The 22,112-nt window shown below is 40.7% G+C and overlaps 1 protein-coding gene across 1 annotated transcript; it reads left to right on the top strand.

Annotated features, from left to right (window-relative positions):
* The first annotated feature begins 1,037 nt into the window (after nt 1-1,037).
* Nucleotides 1,038-20,719, top strand: ANKS4B (ankyrin repeat and sterile alpha motif domain containing 4B). The gene is made up of 2 exons (XM_069734192.1): nt 1,038-1,258; nt 19,613-20,719. Exons 1-2 carry the CDS (start codon nt 1,095-1,097, stop codon nt 20,676-20,678), a joined length of 1,230 nt encoding a protein of 409 aa, XP_069590293.1. The 5' UTR covers nt 1,038-1,094; the 3' UTR covers nt 20,679-20,719.
* Nucleotides 20,720-22,112: the final 1,393 nt, after the last annotated feature.

Here is a 22,112-nt window from a genome sequence, read left to right as displayed (position 1 = left end):
CTCCAAGCTGGTTGGCTATTGCAGATTCAGTCTTCCCAGCCTGGTGCAGGGCTACAATTTTGTTTCTGGTGTCCTTTGACAGCTCGTTGGTCTTCACCAGAGTGGAGTTTGGAGTCAGACTGTTTGAGGGTGTGCACAGGTGTCTTTTTATACTGATAACAAGTTTAAACAGGTGCCCTTACTACAGGTAATGAGTGGAGGAAAGAGGAGACTCTTAAAGAAGAAGTTACAGGTCTATGACAGCCAGAAATCTTGATTGTTTGTTTCTGACCAAATACTTATTTTCCACCATAATATGCAAATAAAATGTTAAAAAAAACAGACAATGTGATTTTCTGGATTTTTTTTTCTCAGTTTGTCTCCCATAGTTGAGGTCTACCTATGATGTAAATTACAGACGCCTCTCATCTTTTTAAGTGGTGGAACTTGCACTATTGCTGACTGACTAAATACTTTTTTGCCCCACTGTATGTTATATATGAAAAAAGAAATTAAAGCTGTGACCCTCACCCAGCAATTTACTTGTGTTGTCTCTTTATTGGGAGATGGAATACTACTTGGGAGGGGGAGGGAGAGTGGTTTTGCTGGTGCGATGTTTATGGGGGGTCGCCGCAGTCAGCAGAACAAGGAAGTGATGATATGGCCATGAAAGAGCACTGATCTCAACATCACTCAGTCTGTCTACATTATTCTTTAATAATAAACTATACTACTATACATAGGCAAAAAAATACTGAAGTGCTTCTCTATAAAGAAAAAAAAACAATAGGTCATCCTCTGACAGTACACTCCTTTTAAGGTCCATAAGATTGTTAAATCTCATGCTTGTCTAGCAGAGAAAGGACTTTGAGCCATTATTATCATCAAGCTGATTATTTAATGGTAGCCTCAATTAGTAACTTTCTATATAACGCACTTGGTTCCTAAGGTTTCCGCCCTGCGCTAAAGCAATTACTGGGGACTTTGAACCTAATCCGACTGCAGTAAATGAGCCATCCCAACGTGTAATAATTAATCAGCCTTGGAGAAGAAACTTCTTCATGCAAAGCCCTACAGATTGTGTGAGAACTCTCTAGGCTGGAGGAGCAGTAAGAATGTCCACCAGATATCACCAGTCCGCCATAGATGGCTACTTAGATATCCTGAAAGAAGCCACTAAAAAGGATATCAACACAACAGACGGAGATGGAATGACTCCCACCCTACTGGCAGCCTATCATGGACATATAGATGTGCTTGAGCTGGTATGCAACAGAGGGTAAGTAGACAGAGGAATCTCTTAGAAGTTCAAGACCGTATCTCCCAAGTGTCCCTGTTCCAGAAAGGACAGTCATTACTTATGACCTCAGTTCTTAGGTCCCTCTTTGCTCTTTAGCCCTTTCCCAGGATAAGAAATACTGTCCTAGGCTGGGCTTCACGAGAAATTGTCATTTCTTCTATATGCTTCAATACCATAGATCAAATTATTGTAGGTGGAAGTCAAATGGGGGACAAAAAAAAGAAAAATCTAGAAAAAAAAGTGGTTTATTTATAAGACTTTGAATCACCCCTCTTTTCCCAGTTAAACAAAAATAAAAAATAGACATATTTGGCATTGCTGTCGCCGTTAGAGTCTATGAAAAAGTAAAATTAATGAACCCATAGACTATTAATACCTTAAAGAGAAAAAAATCAAAATACAAGAATTGCTGTTTTTCTTTCTATGCTTGTCCAGCAAAACTACAATAAAAAGCTACCAAAATGTTTTATGTACCCCACAATAGCATCAATAACAAATATCAGGTTACTATGCAAAAAATAAGCCCTCACACAGCTCCATCGATGTAAAAATAAAGGAGTTATGGATCTCAGAAAATGGAGAAACACAAACCAATTTTTTTTTAAGTACTGATTTTTTTAACCTTTAAAGCATAAAAAATGACATATATTGTGTATCACCATAAATGTACTCGTGACCTGAAGATTGATGTTTTCATGTTATTTTTACTGCAAAATGGAGCCATAGAAACAAAATTAAAAAAAAGTAGTTGGGGAATTATGTTTTTCTTTTCACCATTTCAATAAGCGTGGATTTCTTTTTTTTACAGTTTTTCATTTCATTGGATGCTAAGATGAATGATATTAATCAAAACGCCATCTCATCCTGCAAAAAAAAAAAAGCTCTCCTACCTCTATTTCGATAGAAAAATAATTCTGTTGTGGCTCAATGAATAGGCGCAGGAATAAACAAAAGCGCATAAACAAAAAAAATCACTTACTCATGAGAGGGTTAACTTCCCTTCTTTTTGACCAAAAAACACCTACAAATTTGAATCCCTGATGAAGCATTTGTGAAACGCACGTCGGTGTTTGGTGGGTGAGGTTTTTTGTTATCTATTATTTAGATTCGTTATCTGTGACTCTTGACGTGGGTTATACATTGATAGGTATTATGATATGGATACTTCTATGGTATCCACGGTATGGACACTTCTACATATATATATATATATATATATATATATATATATATATATATATATATGCTTACCGTATATATTATTCAATATTTATTCATGCTGTTATATATTATATATTACAAGTGTTCTATACCATTTACTATCTGGGTTCCCATAGTTGCTCACCAACCAATTTTAGTCTTTCTCTGCATTGCTGGGATTATCTGTACTCATAGTTTTTATGACCTGTATGCAATAAAGTTTATTACTTTTTAGTTATTTGCATTATTAACTTTGCCCTTGCACCTATTTTTCTTTTCGGTTTCCTTTTTAAAAAATTGAATTGCCATATCCATAAAAGTCTGATCTATCATAATCCAAAATGATTTAACTTGTACAGTAAAGCAAAAAAAATGGGATCCAAACTCCTAAATTTACATTTTCTGTCTTTTTTTCCTACCCAAAAAAAATGGAATAAAAAGTAATTAAAAACACCAAAATTATATCAATAAAAATGTCTATTCACCAGGCATAAAAAACGAGTCCTAATAAATAATATGTCTTAAGGTAAGTAAAATATTAAGAGAAGACACTAAAAAGATAGAAGTGATATGCTACATGCACAGCTTGCTATTGTTGGTAAAAAAAATAGTTTTTGATTTTTTTCTTTTTGGAAAAATAAATAAAAATCTATTGAATCAGTGAAAACAAGTCCTCACCCAGCTCCAGCGAAAGAAAAATAAAAAGTTATGGTTCTCATGAAATGGCAAACATTTTTTTTTTTTTACAAATTACCAAACAAAAAAAAGGTTACCACTAAAATAAAGTAAAAATAGTAAAATAAAATAAATTGAATTTTGGTATCACAAGGATTGTACTTACCTGGAAAATTATGTTACCAGCTCATTTTTACCGCACAGTAATGCCAAAAAGTATTGCCAGAATGCCAAAAAACAAAGTTCTAAAATTTCCCAAAAAATAATGGCCGCATCTGGAATTTTTTCCTTTTTTTTCAGTACATTGTAAGGAACAAGGAATTATGTAATTCAAAACTATAAATCATTCCTCGTGTGGCTATGTATGAAAAGTTGTGGTTCTTGGAAGAAGGGGAGGAAAAAAAAATAAAAGGATGAAAACTAGAATTGGCTGTGACCAGAAGGGGTTAATGTTTTATGGTAAATTACGTGTAAAGGGTAAAATTTACAAATTTACTAAAGGCGTTTAGTGCTGAGTTTAGTAGGCTTTACCTGTTGAGGACTATGAACAAATGTAAGGATGAAAGCTGATAATACAATTTTACTGAAGTGACGTGAAATTTCAGAGGAGCCGTACACTCGTAATATATATGATAGGTTTCCGGGATCTACAGGGAGGGTGACAGCGTACGAGTAATTTTTATGGTTTTCCAATATTTCTCTACTTGAGGTCTTAAGACTCTCAGAGTGCATTATAAAGTACAATCCACAGCAAAAAATAGCAAAATATGGTGAATTTTGTAGATTTAAATACAATCAAGGCCTAGGTTCAGCCCTGATCTGTTCTGCCATGTGTGGGGTTTAGTAGAATCCCATAAACTTGCATTATCCTGTGCTCACTGTGAAAATCCATAACGAATATGAACATGGCTTAAAGGGGTTGTCTGGCCTACGTTTTGCAATGTACGGTATTTGCCTTCAAATATCATTCTCTATTTCCTACTGCTTGTCTTAGATTCGCCCAGGCTGTACTTGGCTTCTGTGGTGCTTTGTACCTGTAATAATTCGTCATGGGTTTGCATCCTCCCGTGGCAGATATGGACACTTATTGGAGAACACCTTGCTTTTGGAAAACACAGCAGTGTGTTATGACTTTACATGTAGAAAGATATCACATTTATGATAAATTTAAAAAAATTGTGACCCTGAAAGATGGAGGAATTTCTGGAGTCTAATCACATCCCCTTTCTGAAGGTCATGCCCCTTTTCCACCCATTAAACAGGACGTGTCACACAGGTCAAAAATGGTCAATTTTATATGTCCAATGGTCCTTTAAGTGTGCCGTTTTCTCTGTTTTATAAATCCACCATACGGTTCCAGAAATATGGAACTTTTTATGATCTTTACCAAGATGTGTGGCTCACAGGATAATAATGCAGAGCAGCCTAAATAGATGCCCCAGAGGATCCTGTTACTATGCTTCATTGGTACAGGCCATAAAAATTAGCACTATTTGAAAAGGCCCATATTTCTGGAATTGTCTGGTGGATTAAAAAAAATATTGAAAACTCAAGAAAGCAGCAAGAAAAAAATGAAAGCACAAACTGGCCTCATTTGACCTGGTGACAGGTCCTCTTTAAATTTGCCACTGGGTTTTGGGGTTTCGCGTTTCCCAGGAGTTTTCGGTAGCACCGAGGAGATTCGTCACCAACCATTCCAGAAGTCTTGGGGTTTTCCCTTTTTTTGGGAGCATTTTGGACAATATGGGACAGTAGACAATTATGTATACATTTCATAGCTTTTTATTCTTTACAGGTTATTAAAAATCATGAAAACCACTATAATTTCTTCTTAAGTACCCCACCATTTTTCAAGTGTAATAGAAGGCTGAACTACAGCACTGTGCAGAATAAGCATTCAAAAGAAAGTCTCAGAAAAGTCATAAGCTTGATCCATCATTTTCTATAGAAGGTGTTAAAGGCCAAAACCCGAAAACACAGAACACAGATATTTTGGTTTGAAACACTATAGAAAACAAATATAACATCCTTAAGGTATGTGCACACGTATCCCGGAGGACTGCGGATTTTTCCGCAGCGGATTTAGAAAAAACTCAGTTCAAAACTGCTGCGGGTTTTACTGCGGATTTATCGCGGTTTCTACTGTGGGTTTAAAACCTGCAGTTTTCTACTGGAGCAGGTGTAAACCCGCAGCGGAATCTGCACAAAGAATTGACATGCTGCGGTTTTCATTTCCCTTAGGTTTACATTGTACTGTAAACTCATGGGAAACCGCTGTGGACCCGCAGCTGCGGAAACGCTGCGGATCCGCAGCAAAATCCGCAGCGTGTGCACATGGCCTCATAGACAGCCACGTAGTAACCTCAACATTGGTGGAGGACATTAGCTCTACTTGCAGAAGGCCTACAGCTATCAATCCCTAGTTGATGATTATCTTTATCTGGATCAGCACATGTAACTGTCATGATCCGTTCCAGGGTTTATTAGTGTCTGCCCTTTTTACTGGATGGATCATGTCAAGGGTTAACTTTGCTCTGCCTCATTCTGGGTTCAGGTTTGCTATTTAGCTTCCATGAATCTTGCTGGCAGTGTCAGCTATACTGCAGAGGTCCCCAACTCCAGTCCTCAAGGCCCACCAACATGTCATGTTTTCAGGATTTCCTTAGTCTTGCCCAGGTAATAATTGCATCACCTGTGCAATGCAAAGGAAATCCTGAAAACATGACCTGTTGGTGGGCCTTGAGGACTGGAGTTGGGGACCTCTGAGCTATAGTTCTGCCTTCGGCGTGTTAACCTGACCCTGCTGGTAGCTCTTGATTTGTCCTGCTGTGAACCCTGACTTGTCCTGTGTCTGTTAACTCCCTCTGTCTGCCCTTTTCCCAGTATGTCTCTGTCTGTCTGCTTGATTCTGATCTCCTGGCTTGGTAATTTACTTTGTTGCTGTCTGTCCATATTGTACTGTATATTGCCCGTTCTGGTTTACTGATCTCTGGCTGCATTCAGGGCCGGTTTTAGACAAAGTGGGGCCCTAGGCAAAAATTTAAAGTGGGGGCCTCAAATGATAACATTGCGCTGTGGCCCCCATATTTAGGGGCCTTATATCGGCCAACGGGTCTGCCACTATTAGCTGTACACAGGGGCGTTGCTATTGTCAGAAAAGATTGGGGGCCCAAGAAAAAGAGTTGCCCCCAACCCCCTCTTAACTTTTAACTCTTCAGATAAAACAGTGCTAACTCTCTGAGAACAGATAATGTAGTAGATGTCACCTGCAGTCCTATGTAACACAACAGATAGACATAGCGTTTCAGACTAAGACTATGTTTACATGCAGCATTTTTTTCAGTAGCAAAAACCTTTTCTATTAGCAGTAAAAATGTTGCATTCAAAACACCTGTTTTTCAGCTTGTTTTGTGGTGTTCTTCACACTTTTTTCAGCTTTTTTTTTTGGAGTGAGGATGTTTGTTTTGTCTACAGTATGTTTAAGGCCACGTTCACACGTTGAGTGTTTGGTCAGTATTTCACATCAGCATATATAAGCCAAAACCAGGAGGGTGAGAAATACAGAAGTAGTGACGTGTTTCTCAGGCTATGTGAACACGTTGCGGATTTTGCTGCGGATCTGCAGCAGTTTTCTATGCGTTTACAGTACCATGTAAACATCTGGAAAACAAAATCCGCAGTGCACATGCTGCGGAAAATACCGCGCGGAAACGCTGTGTTGTATTTTCTGCAGCATGTCAATTCTTTGAGCGGATTCCACAGCGTTTTACACCTGCTCCATAATAGGAATCCGCAGGTGTAAAAACGCTGTTGAAAACTGCACAAAGATTCCACGATAAATCTGCGGTAAATCTGCAGGTAAAGCTGAGGGGATTTAAAAAGTGCTACAGTTCTGAAATCCAGTCAGAAAACAAACAAGCGCCTGCAGGAGATTTCGGAAATCTCCTATGTTTTGCTGGCACTTTATAAAGCAGCTTTTCGCCATGTTCATATGCAGAAGTTTTGCAGCTTTTTCTTCTGCAAATAAGAAGTTTACAGAATTTTACAGCACAAGCAAAAACTGAGATTTTCAGAAATCTCCTGCACACCCTTTTATTTCCCCTGACAGAATTTCACAACTGCAGCCTTTTTTAAATCTTCAGCGTGTCACTTTCAGCAATTTTTTTCACCTGTAGAAAGCAATGAAAAAGTTTAAAACATGCTGCAAATGTTGCAATGTTGTTTTTTGCTGCGTTTTTTGTGAATAACACTAACTGTATTAAACATGTACTGTAGACAAAATGCATACTGTAAAAAAACAAATAGCAAAAGCTCTAAGGGTGTGTGCCCACAATCAGTAAACGCTGCGGGTCGGCTGCTGTGTACTTGTGCAGCGGCCAGATGTTACAGTATAGTGGATGGGATTTCAAGAAATTCCATCTCTACTATGCGTGCACTATCACCTGCACCTCACCTGCAGAGACGGACATGCGGCGCGTCTGTCCAGACCCCAGCATGCCAATTTATCTGGCGTAGACACGAGTCTCCACAAGAGAAATCTCACCCGTGCAATGTATAGGACGCGGTGATTCCACACAGATCAATGAACACACGCGGAATCACCTGTGTTCAAAAGATGGCAGCGTCCAAGGTGCTGCCATTTCCGGATCCTCTGCACATACCCTAAAAAAAGGGTGTTTTGAAAGCAGTGTTTTTACTGCCAAGAGAGTAGGCTTTGGCTGCGTAAAAAAAAATGCACCCAAAACGCTGATTCTTATGCATACCTGTACTATATGTGTATGGTTTACCCTTATTATTTCACATGGGAATTCATTTATTTTTATATAATAAATACCCTGATTCAGCAGACAATATTCCTGCCTTGTGTCATCCAGACTGTAGTGACAGCAGGTCCCACTTTCAGATTACAAACAGTGACTGTGGTCAGAGCCAATGGCTGCTGTATGTGACTGTGAAACCTGATCCTACAGCAAACAGCACAGAGCTCTGGGAGCACATGAGTAAATCACAGCACTGAGGGGGTCTCAAGAGGGGTTTGGGAGAGACGCCACTGCTGTACACCCTCTGGGCACTTCATACAGGGGCTGCAGAGGTAGGGGGCCCCCTTTCTAGGTGGGGGCCCCAGGTGTCTGCCTGGTCTGCCTGTGCCAAACGCCGGCCCTGGCTGCATTCTGACTATCCGTCTGTCTAATCCTATTATACTGTCGTGCTATCTCATGCTTTTGACTCGGCTTGTCTGACCACTCTCTCGCCACTTGGTGGCATCTGTTCTACTGTCCTGTGTGTGCAGTCTCACTTTCCTCTCAAGCTCCCCCTGGTGGAGGTTGCGCTGTACTGCACTGCAGCAGCCTGACAGTTGTCATGATCCAGTTCTGAGTTTATGTTCAGCTGTTTTATCTCTGGACTGCTCATGTGGGAGTTAATCCCCTCTGCCTCACCTTGAAACTGACTGAGCTATTTAAGTCCTCTGCAGCCTGTGGGCCAGTGTCAGCTATAGTTCATGCTGCACGGTTTGAGCACCTGACCTGGATCCCTGTACTAGTGTTCCTCTTTGCCTCTGACTGCCTGCACCCATTTATGACTTGTTCCGACCTTTGGCCTGTACCCCGACTCCGTCTTACGTTTTGGTTACCACGTTCCCGGTAGGCTCTGACGCCTTGCTTGTCCCTGACTATTCTCTGCTCGCCCCTCCTGTACCGCGCTGCTATCTCCGTGTATGACCTTGGCTTGTCTCACGTCTCTTTCTTTACCTGTGATACCTGTGTTGTTGTTCAGTGTTGCTGCGCTGTGTGTTCAACCTCCTTTCCTTAACCAGCACCCCCTGGTGGTGGTTGCTCTATACTGCACTGCAGCAGCAAATTACAACAGTAACTTTTTTAATCATGATGAGCCTGGTCCAGTCCGTCATGTCCTATGGTCATATCCACTTTTTATAATACATCCACTTCAGCTTTGTACTTTATCCCAATGTTAAAAAATCTCTCCACCCTAAGGACACAAGGGCATTACAGAGGGCAATATCAAGTCAGGTCTCTAAGGTAATGAATCCAATAAGTTACCATTAATTTTCTGCCAGCTATAATGAAAGAGCCAAATACTTGAACCCCCATACAGCCAAATGGTTGTATCCTACATCCATCTTTGACCCATTTATGCATATTTATTTTTCCTCCAAGGAAGGGTGAGAGGCTACAGGGCGTTCCAATAATGTATTTCTACAGGACCCAGACATGATAGTTGCCAAGTGAGTATTGGGCATAACATGAGAATAACTGTTTAACTCCATATCAGCATGGGTTTATGAGAAATCGCTCCTGTCAAACCAATCTAATCAGTTTTTATGAAGAGGTAAGCTATAGGCTGGACCACGGTGAGTCATTGGACGTGGTATATCTCGATTTTTCCAAAGCGTTTGATACCGTGCCGCACAAGAGGTTGGTACACAAAATGAGAATGCTTGGTCTGGGGGAAAATGTGTGTAAATGGGTTAGTAACTGGCTTAGTGATAGAAAGCAGAGGGTGGTTATAAATGGTATAGTCTCTAACTGGGTTGCTGTGACCAGTGGGGTACCGCAGGGGTCAGTATTGGGACCTGTTCTCTTCAACATATTCATTAATGATCTGGTAGAAGGTTTACACAGTAAAATATCGATATTTGCAGATGATACAAAACTATGTAAAGCAGTTAATACAAAAGAAGATAGTATTCTGCTACAGATGGATCTGGATAAGTTGGAAACTTGGGCTGAAAGGTGGCAGATGAGGTTTAACAATGATAAATGTAAGGTTATACACATGGGAAGAAGGAATCAATATCACCATTACACACTGAATGGGAAACCACTGGGTAAATCTGACAGGGAGAAGGACTTGGGGATCCTAGTTAATGATAAACTTACCTGGAGCAGCCAGTGCCAGGCAGCAGCTGCCAAGGCAAACAGGATCATGGGGTGCATTAAAAGAGGTCTGGATACACATGATGAGAGCATTATACTGCCTCTGTACAAATCCCTAGTTAGACCGCACATGGAGTACTGTGTCCAGTTTTGGGCACCGGTGCTCATGAAGGATATAATGGAACTAGAGAGAGTACAAAGGAGGGCAACAAAATTAATAAAGGGGATGGGAGAACTACAATACCCAGATAGATTAGCGAAATTAGGATTATTTAGTCTAGAAAAAAGACGACTGAGGGGCGATCTAATAACCATGTATAAGTATATAAGGGGACAATACAAATATCTCGCTGAGGATCTGTTTATACCAAGGAAGGTGACGGGCACAAGGGGGCATGCTTTGCGTCTGGAGGAGAGAAGGTTTTTCCACCAACAAAGAAGAGGATTTTTTACTGTTAGGGCAGTGAGAATCTGGAATTGCTTGCCTGAGGAGGTGGTGATGGCGAACTCAGTCGAGGGGTTCAAGAGAGGCCTGGATGTCTTCCTGGAGCAGAACAATATTGTATCATACAATTATTAGGTTCTGTAGAAGGACGTAGATCTGGGGATTTATTATGATGGAATATAGGCTGAACTGGATGGACAAATGTCTTTTTTCGGCCTTACTAACTATGTTACTATGTAAAACATGATAAATATAGGAGTTGTAGGCTAATAATCTGGGGGCCCTCATCAATTCACTGTATGAGATCCACGTTATACCTGATGGTTGTTAATCTTCAGAATATGGCCTTTAACAATTCCAGTATAAATATTGTAGTACAGCTGGGTTGGTTCAGTGCGACAGATAGGCAGGAACCACAGAAAGTTCAACATAAAGTGTCTTTATTTGCAGACAAACAGGTGTGGTATCCTTCAGATCGCAGCCAGGTTTCCATATACACAGTTCGTGTTCACAACCCATTGCTGTGGACAATGACACAGCCATGTCTCATGGGTGTGTCAGCCGCCTTGAGTTCTCTGGCTCTGTGTTAGCTCCTCACAGACCTAGGTTGCACAGAGCCTCCTTCTCTGCAGCTTGCAAACTCCAAACCGACACACCTAAGGCAAAACTGACAGATTTAAATGGAATCGTGGCCATAGAGCCACTTCCAAAACCCGGTGTGGAGAGAGGGATTCGCCCCACTACCAAACCAGCAAATCCCTCTAAAAATAATAGCCCTTAATGAGTTTTCCTAATAATCTACTTGGACCCAATCCACTCTTTCTTTTATTTTGCCTTGTGACTCACAGGCGTCCTGCTGTTAACACAAGGCACTCTAGTGGTTTTAATAAGACTCTGCCCACATCCTGGGGGAAACATATCGACCTTAACATATGAGCCCCCTCACTGCCTCACAGTATGTATATATCATTGACTTGTATGACTTACTAGAGCTGAGGATGGACCTTATACGCCATGGAGATTCACACAAAGTCTTGCTGATCAGTATGCCTATTGAGTCATCATTTATTTTCCTAGGAATATAAATCCATCCATGTGATTATGATGCCAGGAAACAATCTTGACTAACATAAATTAAAATGGCAATATTGTCAATGGGGGAAATAGGGAGGCAATGCTGGAAATCCAGGTGAAACACTGGTTTATCCCCTGCAAACATGTGACAAGGATAATTTCATTTTTGTTCCTGGCATTCTGTGATAATGTACATAAGGACAGCTCTGTGTAAGTAATTGAGACTCATAAATCAAGCTTGATTCTGTGACACAATATTCCATCAGCAGGAGGCGAAGAAAATAAATTGCTTATAACATTTGTCGCATTAAAGCTTCCTCCTGTATATTATCCCTCACTTCTGTCTAAATTCTGTTTTCTGGGATACAACAAATAAGACAATTTTATCATAATATTGGGACCAACCAATATTCCTATAATAAAAAAGTATCTGGCTGCTTCAGAGAGATGCACCTAAGTGTCACGAGATAAACCAAATGGTGTTGCAAAATATCTCACAAATATATTCTCTCAGATGAGGAGAATTTGTAAAAAAAAATTCTCCATCTTCTCCATTCTGTCAGTCCGTGAAATTCAGAGTGCACTCAGATGTCCACATTTGTTGGCGACTTGTTGGTAGTCAACATACATCCCAAAAGCTTATTTTGAAGTTGTTGTCCAGCCCTTTATTTTTTACAACTGGATCCAATGTGGTTTCCAAAAAATATATATATATTCACCTACCTTTCCACTTCATACTGCGGCATGGGTCCCCAACCAATCTAGTTTCCTTTTCCGTCACTTGGATGAGGAAGCGAAGGGACTGCATGGGCACACAGAGGGTTTAAGGAGTCACTGGCCAAATCGGTGACCCAATGCAAAATTTGAAACAGGGCAGCCACCAACCATGCATCATTTTTGTATACTGGTATCATATGTGGCAAATAGACTTCAAGCCCTAGGAATGAAAAGCCACTGCTGCCTCTGAACCCCTTTTATCTACACCCCGGATGCACTCATTGTATCAGCCCCAGAGTTATGTTGTATTCAGCTTTTCACACTAGAAATAGATACTCATACATTTTTATTAGTCTCATTTATAATACTTATGAATACATTGCTACAGAGATCAATGTGGCCTGTTCTGAATGCTTCCTTTGGTTTGGTTGATCAATTTTTCATGTTAAAATATTGGAAGGCAATCTGTTTAACATCTTTTTAGCTGACAAAATAGCAAGATAAAAAACACTGAATTTGCTAAAGGTGCAGGAAATGCTGGCGGTATATAAACGTAAAGTGTTGGGATAATTGTATAAATGCAAATAGAAATTCCAGTCAGAAGTATCATCTATTCTGAAACATCTAGTGAACATGCAGAGAAAAGATAATTATGAAGGAAGATGCAAAAACATGTACACAGAAGGGGAGGCAGCACATTAGTCAGAGGCACTTTCCTGATGCAACTTTCCTGACTTAGCGCAGTGCTGCCTCCCCTTCTGTGTACATGTTTGTTCATCTTCCTTCATACCCCCATGTACCCTTCTGGCTTGATTTGCCCTCCTTAAATGTGCCCATTGCTTATCCAGAAAGGCAAGTACAGCCCCTTGCTCTTAGTTTAAGGGTCTGATCAGAGATCATACCCTGTTTTTCCTAGGAATAGAAATTGACACAGTAGCAATGGTCTTCCTTCTGCCTCGATAGGATCGAGAAACTCCTGCACCTGATTGGCGGTTTATGTTCCATGAGGAAGGTAACTCTTCTACAGATGCAATTGTTGCTGGGCTTATTGATTTTCCATTGTTGGGAAAGTTTTTTCATAGCATTTGTCATTGGCAACTAGAGGGGCATCTCTTCCCGGTCATAAAATTAGAATTAAACGATTGATGCGTCTAGACTTAGAGGTTTGGAAGACTTTTTTATATTCTTTCAACGGTCATATATGTTTTATGTCCGCGGAAGTTTCTAATCAGGATTTAAATTTATTTGCTGAACCTTCAGGGTCAGTCGGTTTCGGAACAGTTTTTGGAGACCAATGGCGCATGGCCTGATCCATGGAAAGAACAAGCAAATTTCACTTGAGCCTACTTGAGCCTTTCCCTGTAATGGTAGCAGTTGAATTTTGGGGCTGGCATTTTTCAAATAGCAGAGTTTATTTTTGGACAGACAACCTCAGCGTTGGTCATTGTATAAACCCTTTGTCTTATCTTCTCTTCCTGTTCTAAATCTTCTCCGTCATGTGCCTACTTCAGAGTATATGGTTCCTGGTTTGATAAATCCCTGAAGTTAATAACACCATTGCTAAAGCATTATCGCAATTTAATTTGCAGGTTTTCAGAGAGCACCTCCCCAATGTATGCCCGTTGGGTTTGCCTTGCCTTCCTTCCCTTTGGGACCTAGTAGCGAACAGCTGATTCCTCTAGTTCGGTTCTCTGTTGCTCCTTCCACGTGGTAAAATTCTGATAAGGCATGGGAGGGATTTTCTCTGTTAATTAAGGGTAGATCTGTGCATAGTTGTTGTCAATCTAGATTGGACATCACTATTGAGTTTATTTTGCAGCTCCTCAGTACTAGTGTTTCAGGATCACCAGTCCGACAGTGCCTGTCTGGTTTAGGTTTTTATTATCAATTACTGGGATAGCCAGATGTTACTAAGGTCTTTATTATCAGACATGCTTTGTGGAAGAGGTCTCATCCCAGCAAAGAATAAAGATGTCCTATATCATTTTTTTTCTGGGTCGCATTATTTCCCTCACGTCTTTGGTTTTTCTTTCCCAATTTCAGTTGGCACTCCTATCAGCTGAGTTTGGGATTTCTTTTTTCAGTGCATTGCAAAATAGCAAATTGATCTCGCTTTCAAAAAACAATTTGGTAGCTGGTTTGTTTAATGACGATGTGGTAGTCTATGGTACATCTCTGTATTCCCCCCAAAAAATTGATCCATTGGGTAGGGGCATTTGGTTTCTTTTCATTCATCGGAGGACTCTATTTACCCAGTCAAACTTGTCAGCAACTATTTAATTTATAGAAGTGGGGGTAATTTTTCTTGCTCCATTTACATCGCTCCCCATTAACAATATCAATTTCAGTCGATTTTTGACAAATGTTTGTGGGCTGCTGGTGCTTATCCTAAGGATATTGAGGCACACTCTTTCCTTTTGGGTCTGCTGCAGAGGCCACCAGGGCACAGGTCCAAAGAATTGGTTGGTGGCATTCGGCTTGCTTTGCAAGATATGTCAGACCTGATTATTCATCTAATTTCGTTATTTCATTCTTAGATGCCACCAGGCCATCTGTGTGGCTGTGACTGAATGTCACCCAGGTGGGAGAAATCTGAGCTTCCAGGGCATTGACTTAAACTTGAGAGGCAACAGGTTTGCAATGGCCTCTGGTTTTCCTTGAGATTGTTGATATTGGGAAAGATGAGGTTGACCTTTGCTCTTCAAAATTGCTGAATTAATTACCATGATGAGAACAGACTTGAAACGCTTTCACGGTTTCTTTCCTGAGCTCCTTCTGATATGGTCTGACATTGTCCCCCATGCTGCTTGGCAGGGAGCCTGAGTTAGTACAGGCTTTGAAGAGTCCTGTCGAACAATAAATGTCCTCATGTCAAAATTTGTTCTGGAAAAGTTTGGTCTTGTAGTAAAGGTACCTTCACACTAAACAACTTCACAACGATAACGATAGCGATCCGTGACGTTGCAGCGTCCTGGATAGCGATATCGTTCAGTTTGACACGCAGCAGCGATCAGGATCCTGCTGTGATGTCGTTGGTCGGAGCTAGAAGGCCAGAACTTTATTTCGTCGCTGGACTCCCTGCAGACATTGCTGAATCGGCGTGTGCGACACCGATTCAGCGATGTCTTCACTGGTAACCAGGGTAAACATCGGGTTACTAAGCGCAGGGCCGCGCTTAGTAACCCGATGTTTACCCTGGTTACCATCGTAAAAGTTAAAAAAACAAACACTACATACTTACCTTCCGCTGTCTGTCCCCGGCGCTCTGCTTCTCTGCACTCCTCCTGCATCCTGTGTCAGCGCCGGTCAGCCGGAAAGCACAGCGGTGACGTCACCGCTCTGCTTTCCGGCCGCTGTGCTCACAGTCAGTGCGGGAAGCAGAACGTCGGGGACAGACAGCTGAAGGTAAGTATGTAGTGTTTGTTTTTTTTACTTTTACGCTGGTAACCAGGGTAAACATCGGGTTACTAAGCGCGGCCCTGCGCTTAGTAACCCGATGTTTACCCTGGTTACCGGGGACCTCGGGATCATTGGTCGCTAGAGAGCTGTCTGTGTGACAGCTCTCCAGCGACCAAACAGAGACGCTGCAGCGATCGACATCGTTGTCGGTATCGCTGCAGCGTCGCTTAGTGTGAAGGTACCTTAAGACAATGTCAGCTCGAAGGCAACAATGCTATCTTTCTAAGGCCTAATGTGTATCTGACTGATATTGGCCTGGACATTCTCTTGTCTGGTTATCAGGACTGTATGGAGCAGGCATTGTTCTTGATGGGTGGCAGTCAGAGTCCTGTGTAGGAGTACACATGATCCTCCTTGGCTGGGGAATGTAAAAATGGGAAACACAGATGTTGTGGCTCATTGGCTGTTCATTGAAAGAGTTGAAGAGCCTTCCTTTTATGGTTAAATTTAAAAAAAATAATAATTAAAGCTGTGACTGACCTTCATCCATCAATTCTTGTGTATATTTTTTTTTATTTCCTATCGTATTGGGGTTGTGACCATTTTCTCCAGATCTAAGAAAAACGCTCTGATTATTTTCATGAGACTTTCATCACAATTTGATAAGAGTGGCATCAGTATTTCTCAGACATAGAGAGGCAAAAAAAAATATCCTCTGTTTCCATTCTATCGGACCGAACATGAATGTTTTTTCACGGACCCATGGATTTGCATTGCAAATTTTGATCCAGCACTTTGATCAAAATCTGATGTCTATGATTTATTTCTACAGACTGCTCAGTCCGAGGAAAAAAAACAGACATGAGCACAGCTCCATATAATACCAAAGATATGAGGGCTATCCGTGAAAACCACAGATAGAACTCGTATGAGAAAATCGATTGTGTGCACGAGCTCTAAATAATCAGTTGGCTTCTGAGACCTTGCACAAGTGTTAAATTGACCTTCAGCACCATCACAGGTGAAATTTAGCACTACACTGTTTATACAAACAAAAGGACTGTCTGTGTAATGCATGATCCAGCTGGATTATCCAGAGGTTACTGTTAGTATTATTTATTTAACGGCTTCCAGCTCTATTTTGAAATATAGCGACTTAATGGATGAACATTCTGTAGAAAGATTGATCTTCTGCAAGCCTTGATAGGTCCACCAGGGCCTTCTCCGCCATTACCTTGATAGTATTAAGCCATCGGATTGCTGGTCTTCCTCTTCTCCTTGTTCCTTCTATTCTTTATCGTCCAAGTTTCACATCAGTATGTTAGCACAGAAAAGACCAAACTAAATAGGAGCTGTGTTTTCATCCCCAGTGAGCAAGTTGTCTCTTCAGAAAGGAAGAGGTCTAGAACTCTGGTGCCACCTATTGGAAGTAGCAATCAACATTGACCCTTGTCACATGACTTAGGATAAAAGCCAAACCATAATCTCAATTTGCCGACACTGTGTTTCGGGGTACTGCCCCTCGTCAGTGCAAAGTGTGAGATCTGGTTTGGCTGGGTGAAAGGCATCTTTCATCGCTAGTCAATTGATCCTTGATTTGAAGACCATGTCCAGTGACTTCTTTGTTGATTTGCCCATAGCTTGCCTATTGACTTCCGGTGTCATCGCTGTATCTTGAGTGATTGTCAAGAGTTTAGGTACTTAATATGGACAAATTTATTAGGACACCTACATGTAACAAGCACAATAGCTGTATGACATCTCATTCTAAATTCATAGGCATTAATATGGAGCTATTTCCCACTTGGAATATAAAGCAACTTCCGTTCTTCTGGGAAGGTTTTCTACAAGACCTCTAAGTTTTTGGAGGTATATGTGGGAATTTTTCCTCACTTATCCAGGAGAGCATTTGTGAGGTCAGATACTGATGTTGATTGAGAGTGTCTGGCACTCAATCTCCATTCTAGTTCATCCCATAGGTGCTCAATAGCATTGAGGTCAGGGCTCTTTATGGGCTAGTTAAGTTTCTCTACTCTAAACTTTATGACCCTTGATTTGTGCACTTAAGCATAGTCAGGAAAGAATGTGTCCAAACTGTTTCCACAAATCTGGAGGTATTAAGTTTTCCTTTCACTAGAGCTAAGGGTCCTCGGCCAACTCCTCCAAAATAATCCCGTAGCTTTACCTTACTCCACTAAGCTTTAATGCTGGCAAAATTCAGTCAGGCTGATAACATTCTCCTGGCATTTCCCAAACCCAGACTCGCCCATCAGATGCCAGAGAGAGAAGTGTTATCTATTACTTCACAGAACATGTCCACTGCTCCAGATGGTGGCGGCTTTACATTCTTTCCTATGTTTGTGATTGTGCTTGATGATGTAAGGCTTGTATGCAGTTGCACTGTTAAGGAAACACATGCCATGAGCTCCCGTTAGGGGCACAGTTTTTGTGCTACTGTTAAAGTCAGAGTAGGTTTGGTCTCTGCAGTTATGGAGTCAGCAGAGCGTTGGTGACTTATGCCCTCTGCTCCTCACCAGTTGATGACCCCGCTCTGTAGCTTTACGGGGTCTCCACTTCATGGCTGAGTTGCAGTCTCTTCTGGAGCGCCCGCCAGAGCAGTGGGGATACTTGATACCAGGCTGGTTCTTAAAGGGATGTGTCATGGCAGCAGTGACCTGGTCCGTGATCCTGGGTGTCCAATGAAAAATGATGATATAAAAGGGAATAAAGTTTGAGGAAATTGGGAATTGTTCGTGACGCCACCAGTGGTGTTCAGTCAATATGGCCGACGCTGCAGTTCAGATCCACTGGGGCAGTTGGTGACACTGCTAGGATGTTTCAGCTCTCCATGGGTAGAGCTAGTTCCCAGGGCAGATATAGGTGTTAAATGTGATGATGGTGGTTATGGTAGTTGTAGTGCACGGCAAGTGACGCAGGAATAATTCAGGGGACACAGATGCTCTATCTGTGCTAGCGGTGACGGACCCAAAAAGGCTGCAGACTGCGTCCGAGGGTCTGTCACAGAATGACGGCACATCGCTAACGCATGCTGATTATAACATGCGTTAGCGATGTGCTACATAATGGCAGTTTATGGGTGCGCTAATGCATCCGTTACATAGCGTTAGTGCCGCTATGTAACGGATGCCGTCAGCGCATTGCCATTAACGCAATGTGAACCCAGCCTAAAAGAGAAGAAGTCATTCCTTTGCACTTTTCTTCAGTTTTGGATTTATTCCTGCTGTTGGATAGAAAGTGCATACCAAAAATGCACCAAATCTGTATTGTGCAATAATGCTCAAAGTTACCTAAATATATGAGAGCAAAGTCTCCAAAACTCACAAATTTCAAAAGGACATTCCCAGTTCTACCCCAACAGATAATGGCAGAGGTAAAAAAGATCAGGCATTTTAAACTTCAATGCCCAATGCTTTTATTCAGCTAGTGGTTAAGCTGCCTTTTGAGATGTTTACAGGCATTGGGTTACTCCATTCTCCCTCTACAGAACAAATGTATGCCCTGCTGAGCCTGAGCCGAGAGTGGAAGATTATGGGGGGGTGGAAGAGGAATAGGTACTGAACGAATGAGTGTGCTCTAGACAGTTATATTGTACATACAGTATATAGACCTTTAGTTTTACTGAGGTGAACTAAAACCCAAGAATACAATAGTTCATGGAAAAGGTCTCTATGAAGCTCTGTGTTATGTCAGTAAAAAGGGTAGTCGATTTTGCATATTGGGTGTTTTAGTTGTTCATCTTTTTGGTGTTCACTTTGCTATCATAGACTGGTCTTTAGGTTTTGTTTTATTCAGTTTTGACGCAGTCTTATAGTTAATGTAAGTTTAGTCACAGGCCAGTAACATCAAGATCTATAGGTTCTCCTTTGAGGGTAACTAATGATCCTTATTTGTTTATTTGTCTTTCAGAGGAGATCCAAACAAAAGCGACATATGGGGAAACACACCATTGCATCATGCAGCAGAGAAGGGCCATACTAACTGTGTGGCATTCCTAATTAATTTTGGAGCAAATATATTTGCACTAGATAACCAACTCCGTTCACCACTGGATGTGGCTATCATGAAAGACCGTAAAGAATGTGTCAAAATCTTGGATGGTGCAGCTAGTAAGCAAACATCTTTAAACCCTAAGAAGGTCGCTAGGTTAAAAGATCAGGCTATGAAAGACTCAGAACGTAAGATCAAGGAGTGTGAGAAGCTCCAAGAGAAACATCAGAGCCAGATGAACAAAAGCTTTAACAGGAACAAGACAGGTACAGTAAATGCATCGAAAGGAACCTTGTCAGGCTCCGTAGGCGCCCAGTTTTCAAGGCCATCAACTATGAGCACATTGACCAGAAGTCTGAAAGACACATTGCAACTCAAAGTAAAAAAGAAAGATAAAAACACAATGGACACAAATACCATGAGCAATGTAATGTATGCCAAAGATGAAAACACTAGTGGTCAACGCATGAAGGCCACCGATATCTTCAATGAACATGAAGAGGGGGATATGGATTCAGAGGAAACAGAAAAACAATCTATTTTTAATCGTCCTGGTCTTGGGAACATGGTTTTTGGAAGAAACAAGATATCAGGTATTAACACTGATTTTGGTGACACTTTGGCACTTGAAGATGACATGGCCTTCAAAGTCAACAGTGAGTTGTTTACAGCTGAGGCCAATGATGACAACGAGAATTTAAATGACTTTGATGACAATGAGGCCTGGATTGTAGATGACATGGAACTAGATACAGAAGAAGAAAGTTCCTCTCTTCAGGTCTTCTTGGCATCGAATGGCTTACTGGAATTACATGTCACGCTTCTGAGGGAGAAAATTGATTTAGATTCTCTTCTCATGTGTTCTAATGAAGATCTGCAGAGTATTAATATCCAACTTGGACCAAGAAAGAAACTCCTTAATGCAGTAGATAAAAGGAAAAAAATTCTGAACAAGCCAGGAGAGATTGTGGACACAAAGCTATAACCATATTTCTGTATGTATATATAATAAATATATCACGCTCACATTGGTGTCATTAATATCAACACTAGACTGTATAGAGTAATACATTAATGTAAGTTGGTGCCAAGTTGGATAACTGTTTTTGTGGATATGGTATAAATGTCTAGGATATAAATGCCCCTTTAATTATGTACTACATAGGCATATTTGAACAAGAATTTTAGTGTAATTCGCAAAATAATATTAAATAAGTAATCAATATTTATATTATTAAAGAAGTTAATAATTAAAAATAATTAATAAATACCACTAAGTAGAGATGAGCAAAATAATCCTAAGGAACAGAGTACATTGACCCATCAGTTTCCTATGGATGCCGCACCAGAGTCTTATGAGCCTTCTCCTACTTGCCAGAATCTCCAGCACATCTTCTGATTATCAGGCCCAGAGTGATATCATCGTTGCAGTTTTACATTGTGGCAGGACTATGAAGCAGAAAAGCTGATGGAGGTGGCGGCAAGGAGGAGATCCGCAAGGCTTTGGTGAGGCAGCCATGGACCACCCCTGAGGCTGCTAACTGAGGTCCTACAAATGTTTTTACTCAACTCTACTAATAAGTAATTTACTAATCTTATATTTATGATTCAATGTGCCCTAACCATGTCACATCACTGAAGTCAGAGCAGTGGAGAGAGAAATTATGACAAAAATGTGGTGGCAGTGGTGACAAAGTGACAAAAAGAAAGTGGAAGTGTGAAAAATAGAGACATGGTAAGATAAACCAGCCCAGCCAAACATATATCCAGAGAAACCTGAACATTTCCAGAGTGGGACTGGTGTACCAAAAAGAAGACTAAAGGTATGTTTATACCAAGCTTTTAATGTAGATTTTGGAGAAGTTTCTGATCTAAAACCTCTTCATATACTCTTTGAATAAGCTTCGTATTGCTCAAAAAACCTTATAGTGCACATGGTGCTGTTTTATTCTGCATTCACATTTTTTCAGTATGGAACAAGTAGCCATATGTCAATTCTTGAGGCATTTCTGCTTAGATAAACACATAAACAAAGCAAACACAGTATACCATTGAATCAATGGAAGAAAAAACACCCCATGCACAAAACAAATTTAAAAAATACACACAAAAAATATATATATTTTTTTTATTTGATTTGTGCACATGGATATTTTTCAGCTAGAAAAATCCACATAAAAAAAACTGTATGGACATACCCTAACAGGAAGTTTAGACTGTGTTCTCATTAAGGCCATGTTCATACATTCAGTATTTGGTCAGTTTTTTTTACCTCATTATTTGTAAGCAAAAACAGGGGTGGAACAATCAGAGGAAAAGTATAATAGAAACACGTCACCACTTCTGTATTTATCACCCACTCCTGGTTTTGGCTTACAAATACTGAGGTAAAATACTGACCAAATACTGAATGTGTGAT

This window comes from Ranitomeya imitator, chromosome 7 (assembly GCF_032444005.1).
Source record: "Ranitomeya imitator isolate aRanImi1 chromosome 7, aRanImi1.pri, whole genome shotgun sequence".
Classification (NCBI taxonomy): Eukaryota; Metazoa; Chordata; class Amphibia; order Anura; family Dendrobatidae; genus Ranitomeya; species Ranitomeya imitator.
This window is presented reverse-complemented; position numbering and strand designations above follow the sequence as displayed.